The sequence below is a fragment of the Zootoca vivipara genome, chromosome 14 (genome assembly GCF_963506605.1).
Source record: "Zootoca vivipara chromosome 14, rZooViv1.1, whole genome shotgun sequence".
NCBI lineage: Eukaryota > Metazoa > Chordata > Lepidosauria > Squamata > Lacertidae > Zootoca > Zootoca vivipara.
Window position 1 is genome coordinate 25,496,524 of NC_083289.1, and position 9,933 is coordinate 25,506,456.

Consider the following 9,933-nt stretch of genomic DNA (forward strand, 5'->3'; position numbering starts at 1 on the left):
AGAAGAAGAAGAAGAAGAAGAAGAAGAAGAAGAAGAAGAAGAAGAAGAAGAAGAGACATTGCACTACCTTTGTAACCCAAGAAAATCCTTAATAAAAAATAATTACCAAAAAAAAAACATTTTGAGTAATAACTTTAGCAATGAAGCATATAAGAACTAAGTTTAGTTGAGATTTTGTGTTTTTCTTTCTTCAGCCTCTCAGTTCACACTAGAGTCTCCTACCTGCCATGTGGAAACCATCCAAGCTATGTGCAGGAATTCAGGATGGAATGAGGTAGCAGGAAAGGCTTATCTGAATCAACTCAGTTCTCATTCTAACACTGGATCATGCCATTTTGTTACACTGCAAAGTAACCTCCTAGATATCCCAAACCCTGTTCCTTTTATGAGCACTACTTTTTTATAAGTGCGTGTCTAAAAGCTTGCATGTAGATATCCCCTAATTGCATGCTATGCCACTGAACATTACCTCTATTCTGCAAGACCAACCTATACAATATTTACCTATGCAGTACTGTATATTAGTTGCTGCTTCTGATAGCAGACCATAATCTCCTGTTTCACAGCAGATTTACAACATCTTCATTTCCAGTGTAAAATATGGACACTTATAGCACAAGTATTTCACAAGGTGAAAGTTATAAAAGATTTTAATGGCATTGCTTTGGTCTGCTTTCTATATGTAACATTTAATAACATCTACTGTGAGAATGGTGCTTTTTCATTGAAGGAATAGCAGCCATTACTTTTAATTCAAGCTTCATCTCACTTTAAACTGAGAAACACCATTTACAATGTGGTGGATAAAGGGGGGAAAATCTGAATTACAGAACTCTCACTGAAAGGTCAAGTTACCATGCAACATGAAGCCAAATTATAGCTTAGCGTGAGCAAGCAAGCATAGTGGTATAGAGTGAAAATCACAGCCACTTTACTCCTTCCTGAGTCCTGCTACAACACATTTGAGCCTAGACTTGTATGTCTCACTAGAAACAAGCCACAAGCTGCAACTAAAGCTTGCTCTTAGCTTACTGCTCATGGTTTGATTGGAGACGACAAACCACAGGTCTAGGTTTGCACAGAACATTAAGACAAACCATGGATAGCACTACAGGGGAGGAGTCAATCAGCCACAATTTCCACCCTGTACCAGCACACTTGCTCATTCATGCCTACCCATGGTTTGGCTCATCTTTACATGTAAGTGAGACCAGTGGAACTGGGAAGAATGATCAGTTGTTCCAGTGGAAAAAATCCATTAAAAAAACCACTTTCAACAGGAAGAAATAACAGGAATATGTGACGTATAGTTCAAGATGTGGGTCCTTGGTCACGTGGTCACGTGATACAAAAGTTAAAGGTCATTTATCTTCTATACTTCCAATTTCCTTCTTCTCAATACCGGTAGTCTGAAAAGGTATATTTCCTCCTTCCACCACAGGTAGGTCATCTTGTTCCTGAGCCACATGCTCCTCGGTCACATGCAGCTCTATTAGAAACAAAAAAATATTGCCTGTCACCATCCTTGCATTAACTCCTTTCCTTTAAGGTAATTGCTTAGGCTCATACTCCCTAACCCAGTCAATAACTTGCAAGTTTTATAAGGTGAGAGAAGCAATCAATTTCTTTAAACCAAACTTTTATTAGGAAGAAAAATGAAGCAATTATCGCAATGCAGGGGTCAAGTTGAAGGAAATAGTTAAATTTAAAACTTAAAAACATGAATTCGAAATGCAAGGAAAGGAATGTTCTGGCTGCTAGCTTTCCAAATAATATTGTAAAAGAGACGAAGACACTTTAGTTCAGTCATCAAATGTATGGAAAGAACAAATTGTGAAATTTGTTCCTACATAAACTCTCCTTCTCTTTGGTTTTGTCATAGTCTGCTACACCTTCATGAAGAAAGGTGGTTTAGGCCACTTGGTGAATCTCCACAATAAATCTCACTACTGAGTTGAAGGAAAAGGGGTGGAGAAAAATTCCTGCTAATAACTATTCCGCTCTTGTGGCAATCCTTGGTAACTCATCCACCTAGTAACAAGTTAACCTGAATCTTGTTCAGGTAAAGACAAAGACCAGCTGTTTGATTTTATTTCCCTGTTTATGTCAAGTTGGCAGGTTTTAGTATAAAAGGGCAGTGTGTATATATAGAACTAGCAATAAACCAGTCATCACATGAACTTCCTGCTAAGTATAATGGAATCGTATCACACACATAAATAACACAAATTCAATTATAGATGATCGGCAGCAAACTCCTGCAAAAGCTACTACTAGGGCCCCATCTGTAACTATAAAGATTCGTTCTAGCTTTTTTCTCTTTCTTTCTGCCTTCCTTTCCCTTTGCCTGCCTGCCCCCCTCCCTCCTGCCATTTGGGGAAAGGCATTCCTGCTGGCCAGTAACAGGCATGGAGAAGGTTGGAAAGTCCCTCTTCCTCCACTGGGAAAGCACAGGGACCAAAGGAGACTCCTCAGATAATATTAGCAGTGATGCCTTGAAGCCAGACTGGGGAGGTAATTTAAGTTAACTTGGACTAGACATGATTTTTGCCTAATGCACCGGCTTTGGAACCTAACCCCTGTGTAGATGGGATTCCCTTGTACAGTGCACACCACAGCTCACCTATTGAGAGGGAAACTGTTTTGAAGGGTAAGAAATCATTTACAAACAAACTGAAAGAAAATCTCAATTTTTATATTTGCAATTGTCAAAACAGAACCAGATGCTGATTTTACCTTCTTGTGACTGACTGTTGATCTGTGTTTTTGCTTGTCTTCTTTCCATGGCTATTTGTCTGTTCCTTTCAATTCTCTGTCGCTGTTCCTCTGTTAGTGTGCTATTTTGGGGCAAACCAAAGTCTTCTGTTGCATTTTGGATTTCAGAAAATAAATCTAATTCTTCAGTGGCTGGCTTAGGTCCATTGCTTCCCCCGTCCTCACCTATATTGAATGGGAAAAGGCTATCAGAGGTTTCCAGGCAAATTCTACACTAGGCTAGGCTGCTTTAAAAAATGTATACCAGATTTATCATCATATTGCTGGAACTACAATAATATTCCCTCATTCAATAGTGTAGCAAATTACAGGAAAGCTGCTTGTCCAATGGTGCAGAAGTGTTAATTCCCATGTCTTATTAATTAGAAAGCAGTCAAAATCGAAAAGGTATCTAATTCCTGAAACAAAATGTCATTCACCTTTCCTTAAACCAAATCTGTGTTGTCTGTCACTCAACATATATGTATGGAACCATCGCACAGAAATCTGATAACTGGACAGAGGCTGTCGGCAGGAACCATTTTGTTAATATATGTGGCTGCCTAGGGCTGCATTGTATAGCTAACAAATGCAACCAATATTCATTGCATCCACAATTATCTAATTGTTCTGATATCCCAGGAGAGGAAGGCAAAACAGCATATTAATGGTTTACACTTTTAAAGTCAAGTCAGTGGTAGTAGTGACCTTTCAGCTAATCTTTTAGGAAAGATTGTCATTAAACTTCAGCACTGTTGCAGCAATTGCCAAAATTTCTACCTACTCATTCTATATGAGTCCAAGCTTCTTAGGACACCACAAAAGTTTACAATTAATGTATAATCAAAGGGCTTAGCAAAATGCACAGCACTTTCAGATTAAATCCTGTATTCTGGAAAGGACTTATTATGTCCTAAGCACAATGGGCAATCCAGTGTTTGGACTGCAGATGGATCCCAACAAATACACAGACTTATGGAACTGACATATGTTCCTTATTTTTTAAAAAAAGATTGTTCTTGGGAGGGACTGAAAATACATAGTAGTTCTCTAGCTAATTTCCAGTGCATCTAGGACCTGCTACTGGAATCTGCTGCACAGAGTGCATGATTAGGTAGCTCTTTAGATCTATCAAGGCACTTCTTACGTCTTTAAGCAAAAGTACATGTTCAGGAGCACTCAATACCAACAAGTTATCCCTCAACGGTTAAAGACTTCCTGCGATGCACTATGGCATTGTAATTTTAGCAGCAGACACATGGATTCAAGTTTTTAAAATGAGACCAGGCATGACTGGTCAGCTCATTCCTAAAGGACAACAATTTTGCTGTCAGTTCTCAGTAGCACCTAAATGTCTGATCATCAAAAGAGAAAAAGATACAGTGCTAACATTTTCAATGCATACATGCCTTCATTACTTGTGAATTCTTCATGCAACATGGGCAGGTCAAGTCTAATTCGCTTCAAGCATGCCTAGAATGAGAAGATGTGCCATATGTTACAGATCCAAGTGGTATTTGTTGCTTTCAGTTAAGCATTACTTTTACTCAGATCGGTCGACACTCACCTGGACTGGTTGTTTACTTCCTAAACTCTCTACTTTGTCAACAAAATCTTCAAATGGAAGTTTAGGGAATAGCCTGTGAGCCCAGTGCTCCATATGCCTCACAAGTGCCTTCAGGTCTGCTTCCTGAACATAAAGAACAAGATACAGTTTAAACATTGGGCATGCAAACACTGAGAAAGTATATGAAGCTTTATTTTACAAAGCCTTAAATACTGAAGTTGTACATTTGGGATGCAAAAGTGTATCCAACTGACAAAAATAATTGTTATTAGCTAAAAAACAGATTAAAGGCCCTTTCTTGAAGATGCTTGGGGAGTTGCTCTGGCTCAGTTATAGAGCATTTGCTCTGCATGCAAAGAAATTGCAAATACCTACATCTCCAGGTAAGGCAGGGACTGTTCCCTGTCTAAAATCCTGGAGAGCCACTGCAAGCCAGTATAGACCAGTGTTCCTCTGTCTTGTGTCTCCAGAGGTTTAAGAACAGGAGCTTCACCAACTGAGATGGTCTATTCAGGTGTGGATTTGTGGTTGAAGACTGGAGGTGGCACATCCATCACATTAAATATTCATACTGGTTTTTAATTGTACTTGCATTGCCTTTCCTCTCCAGTCTTTAAGATATTGTAAAACAAGAGCCATTGTCTGGAAAGGGTTTATTAGTTAAATGAGCCTACAAATCTTCCTCCTTGCTTTGGCTTCCCTTATACTATTAAGGAAGGCTAATGTTAAATGTAAATTACCCAAAATAGTCAATTTTGTGCCATCATCATCATGACAGAGTGGCAATTCACAACTGATCAACCAAACTAACCATGTTAGTATTAGAACCCTTTACATTTAATCTAATCCATGGGTAGGCAAAACTAAGGCCCGGGGGCTGGATCCAGCCCAATCGCTTTCTAAATCCGGCCTGTGGACGGTCCAGGAATCAGCATGTTTTTACATGCCCTTTTATTTAAAATACATCTCTGGGTTATTTGTGGGGCCTGCCTGGTGTTTTTACATGGGTAGAATGTGTGCTTTTATTTAAAATGCATCTCTGGGTTATTTGTGGGGCATAGGAATTCGTTCTCCCCCCCAAAAAAAATTTTATAGTCCGGCCCCCCACAAGGTGTGAGGGACAGTGGACCGGCCCCCTGCTGAAAAAGTTTGCTGACCCCTGTCTAATCCTTTGTTGAAAAACTTCATGCTCGTATGTTCCATACAGCTTATATGCCAGAATACATAATATGCATGCAATGGCCACAAAAATCAAGAGAAGACTTCTCAGCATTGCTTACCTCATAACCTTTACCTTTGAATTTTACATTATCAAACATATTCCGCAAAGCTGGAAGTCCTCGCTCTGAAACTAACCTGCGAATGTTAGAAGTGTCTCCAGTTACTTGAATTTTTCTTTATAATTTATAAGGTATGTTATGGCTTTTGATGACGCACATAATTTTCATGTAAGAAAATGTTTCCGGTTCTGAAGAGTTATCAAAATGCTATCAACCTCTCCAGAGATAGGCAACATAGTGTTTTTGTACTACAATTACCATCAACTCGAGTCAGAACAGCCAATAGTCAGGGGTGATGGGAGCTGTAGTCTGGAGGACATGATATCCATGCCGTAGACAATTTGTTCCAGCAGAATCTACAATACATATATACATATGCCGCCACCCCCACCCCACACATATACAGTCATACCTCAGTTTAAGTACGCTTCGGTTTGAGTACTTTCAGTTTAAGTACTCCGCGGACCTGCCTGGAACGGATTAATCCACTTTCCATTACTTTCAATGGGAAAGTTCGCTTCAGGTTAAGTACGCTTCAGGTTAAGTACAGACTTCCAGAACCAATTGTGTACTTAAACCGAGGTACCACTGTATACAATAGTATAAACAAATTTCTTAAGCCAACAAAACTGAATTGAACCTCCTTAAAACAAACCATTTACAAATAGTTGCCAAGCCATTATTTGGATGGGTTTTGGCACCCATTTGAGTACTGTGTTGGGAAGAGGGTCCTTGACTAAGCAATAGTCTCGTAATGTTTTCTGCTCAGTTCCATTTTATCCTCCTCACTCACTGCCAAGCAAATGATGTGACACTGCAACACAACAATGGCAAATGTATAGCACAACCCATTGCCTAGGCTGATACAAAGATCACCAATTTATTCATATATTCATATATCCTGCCTTTGGGCCCCTCAAAAGAGTCATCATAAGATGGCTCACATGATTAACATAATATAAATTTCCTAAAATTGGGGCTAAATGCCAGAAGCCAGATACTAAAATCACTGAAGAGACAATGGGAAACTAAACCAAACCAAAGCATAGCAATGGTGGGACAAAAAGGTTTTGGCAGCATGTTGAAGTGCCGGTAAGGAAGGGACTGTATTGATGGTTGGAACCCACAGCCTGGGGTCCTGAAAATAGAGTTCCATGACCTGGGCACTGTAACTGAAAGGACTCTGTCCCATGTCCTAGCCAAATTGACCTATGTGCTAAAGAGGATCTCTAAGGACAATAGCATTGGGTGGTGGGACTCAGCAACCAAAGTTCCATTCTAGGGAAGTTCCACTCTAGTGACCATAGGAGAACACCATACAGGTCAACAAAAGGTAAAAACTCTTATCTATATTGGGATGCATCTCAAAGATCCAAGTTCTAGAACTTTGGCATCAATTAAAAGGATTAAGAGCAATAATATGCAACAGAGTGAATGGAGGCACACACAGGGTTAGGATTTTTTTTACTAAATACCTGTCAGCATCTAGTTTAGGCGCTGGCCTTCTAATAGATCGCCTTGTCACAGAAGAATCCTTGGCTTGTGACAATTTGTTTTCCTCTGGCTCTGACAAATGAAAAAGAACATATGCTAAAACTGAGAATGTGATTAATTTACTGAGTGAAACATTCATAGTAATAAACATTCCTATATATATTTATATACCACATATGAATGCTGTAACAGTCACACAGGCATATTCCAGGAAAGGTGTCTTATATTTGGTGTCTTATATCCCTGCTGCTAAAGCAGGGAGAGGAAACCTTCTTCAGCCTCAAGGCCACATTCCCTTATGGGCAAACCTCCAGGGGTACATAACAGCAGTGGCAAATCCAAAATGTAAATTGGGAGGGGCAACTGTTAGGAGTCACCTTTGAATGGTGGGTTACATTCCAGCTATGCAAGACCCCATCCTGGCAAATAAGTGGCTATTACAGTTCAAGGGCACATTCCAGTGAGGTAAAAGCACCCAAGGAGTGTTTTGGAGCAAAGCAGACAAGGGGCATGACTTTAGGAGAGCGGGCTTGGCCTAGGGAGAACCCTGAAGCTATAGTCCACATGCTACATGTTACAGCCTGTTGTGTCAAAGCTTAACCACCTTAAGGAATAAGAAGTGTGCAAAGTAACTTTCAATCAGTCTTTTTTCAAAAAACAATAACAGATATAATTTAAATAGGGTATTATTTTAAAAAAAGTACTATGTGCATAAATTAAGTTCTCTCCTCATAAAGTCTAGTATTAGAAGCAAATGTAGTTTCATGGATTCAGGGCACAAAGCTATGCACACTTACCTCAGAGTAAAAAACCCTAAACACAGTGGGTTTTACTTCCAAGTAAACATGCATAGACTGTGCTATCAGGGTTCAAAATGTGAGCATTTAGTTCAAGTGAACAGTCACCTCCATTCACTAAGTTGCCTTCAACATCTCTTCCTGGAGAGTCTGGAGGTGGTAGAGGTAGAAACGTCTCATCCTGGATTTGTTCATAATCAGGAAGATCAAACAAATTGCCATCTATTGCATCTGTCATCTTGCGACTCAAATCCTGGAAAAGTAGCAATGCAAAATTGTAAAATTTTGGTAAAAAGATGAACAAGGGATAAAGAAGTAAAGTAGCCATGGATAACGTTCAGACAAAGGGCAGAGGATGTGAGGTAACTACAACAACAAAGACAGATTATAAAAGTTATAGGTTTTATATGTTAGAAAATGACAAGCCTGTCTCGGAATAAAGTATAGAGCAAGAAAGCTGTGCATTATCACCTCATATTCCTGAAAACACTGCACTGTAACCTTTCCTCATAGGGAAGATGCTCCAGCCCCCTTGATCATTCTGGCTGAACTTAATAAAAGCCCTGCTGGATCAAGTGAAACACCCATCTAGTCCAGCATCCTGTACCTACAGCATCCTGTTCCTACAGTAGCCAACCAGAAACCCCAAGGCAGGACCAGAGTGCGAAAGAACTCTCCCCACTTGGAAACCCAGAAACTGGGCTTCAGAGGTTTTTATTACACGTTGTGAAATAAAATAAATAAAAATTCCCAAAGATCTCAGAAACCCCGCTCCACAGTAACTCCAAGCAGGGCTTTCAGTGTGGACAGCATTCCTGTCAAGATACCACACTATCTTCACTTTGCAGAAACAACTGAAGATGTGTTGTTTTTTCCCAATCTGAAGAGAGCTTTCCCAGCAGGATGAATAGACCCTGGGTGTCCACTTAGTATTTGATCGCAAGACCGCTCTCCACCCTCTCAGGTTTCCAGCAACTGGTATCCAAAGGCATCATCACCTCCAATTGTGAAGGCAGAGCATAACCATCCAAGTGTGTTTTAAATATGGCTTTTAATGCTGTTGTAACTCAACCCTGGGGCCTTAGGGTAAAAGGCAGGCAATAAATAAAATAACCCTCCTAGCTCACAGCCATGGATAGCCCCTCTCCTCCAAAAATTTGCCCTATCCTCTTTTTAAAATCGTTCCAAGTGGGTGGCCATTAAAAAACCTCCTGTGGGCGGGATTTCCACAGCTTCACTATGCGCTGCGTGAATGGATTTCCTTTCATCTGCCCTGAATCTTCTAACACTCAACTTTATGGGATGTCCCTGAGCTTCAGAGAGTTGTTTGTGTGTGTGTGTGTGTTTTGAGGGGGGAGCCTCTTTCTTTCCGCTCCCCTCCCCGCCTCGCGTGATTTCATGTCGTCTCTTACCCTCCTTCCTTCTGAAAGCCCCAAATGCTGCAACCTTCCCTCCGAGGGAAGAAGCTGCTCCTTCACCCCCTTGACCGTGATTTTGGGAGCCCTATTCTGGGCCTCGCCCAGGTCCTCGTGAAGGGCAGGTGAAGGGGAGCCGCCGCCGCCGCTCCTCTTCCTAGTCCAGCCAACCTGGGCCTCGAGCCGCCTCCACGCAAACCCTCCGAGGAGAGGAAGCCCCCTCCCTACCGGACAATACCAACGGAATGGCTTCGCTTACCTCAGGGACAACTTCCCTCAGAAACCGGCCCTCCGCTCCCGCCGAACAGAAAACGCGCCAAAGCTGTGCGGCGGGAAGGGGAGGGGGCTTGGAGGCGGAAGCCGCGTCATCTCGCGAGAGCAGCGACACGCGCTCCTCTCCCATAGGCTTCAGACAACATTAGAACTAACAGGCAGATGGTGGCAGAGGCAGTTTCCGGGTTCATGTTTCGTTTTCTTCCCTGGGGGCGGGGAAGGAAACTCCTCCCATTCCAAATGGAAAAGAAAAGGGGGGAAAAGATTGATGATAAGACTTACTTGGTGTGGATAAAAAAATAGATTTACCTAACCTGGGGTATTTGGGGGCTGGGAGACCCAAGCGCTCTTTG

General features: G+C 41.3%; 1 protein-coding gene and 1 non-coding gene across 2 annotated transcripts; both read right to left on the minus strand.

Moving 5' to 3' along the window:
- Nucleotides 1-57: 57 nt before the first annotated feature.
- On the minus strand, nucleotides 58-9,749 carry TIPIN (TIMELESS interacting protein). Its single transcript, XM_035132107.2, has 8 exons — nucleotides 9,567-9,749; nucleotides 8,001-8,145; nucleotides 7,077-7,167; nucleotides 5,602-5,677; nucleotides 4,322-4,444; nucleotides 4,164-4,227; nucleotides 2,737-2,940; nucleotides 58-1,489 (listed from the first exon to the last, which is right to left on the minus strand). The coding sequence occupies exons 1-8, from the start codon at nucleotides 9,708-9,710 to the stop codon at nucleotides 1,362-1,364; spliced, it is 975 nt and encodes a 324-aa protein (XP_034987998.2). The 5' UTR covers nucleotides 9,711-9,749; the 3' UTR covers nucleotides 58-1,361.
- On the minus strand, nucleotides 3,236-3,369 carry LOC118093338 (small Cajal body-specific RNA 14). Its single transcript, XR_004693629.1, has one exon. It is a non-coding gene; the product is annotated as a small Cajal body-specific RNA 14 (non-coding RNA).
- Nucleotides 9,750-9,933: the final 184 nt, after the last annotated feature.

Coding starts and splice junctions, on each gene's coding strand:
- TIPIN (XM_035132107.2), bottom strand. CDS start 9,710: ATGGGAGAGGAGCGCGTGTCGCTGCTCTCGCGAGATGACGCGGCTTCC. Junction 5,678..7,076: donor CCTAAACTAGATGCTGACAG/GTATTTAGTAAA, acceptor TAACATTCGCAG/GTTAGTTTCAGAGCGAGGAC. Junction 2,941..4,163: donor AGAATTCACAAGTAATGAAG/GCATGTATGCAT, acceptor CATTCAATATAG/GTGAGGACGGGGGAAGCAAT.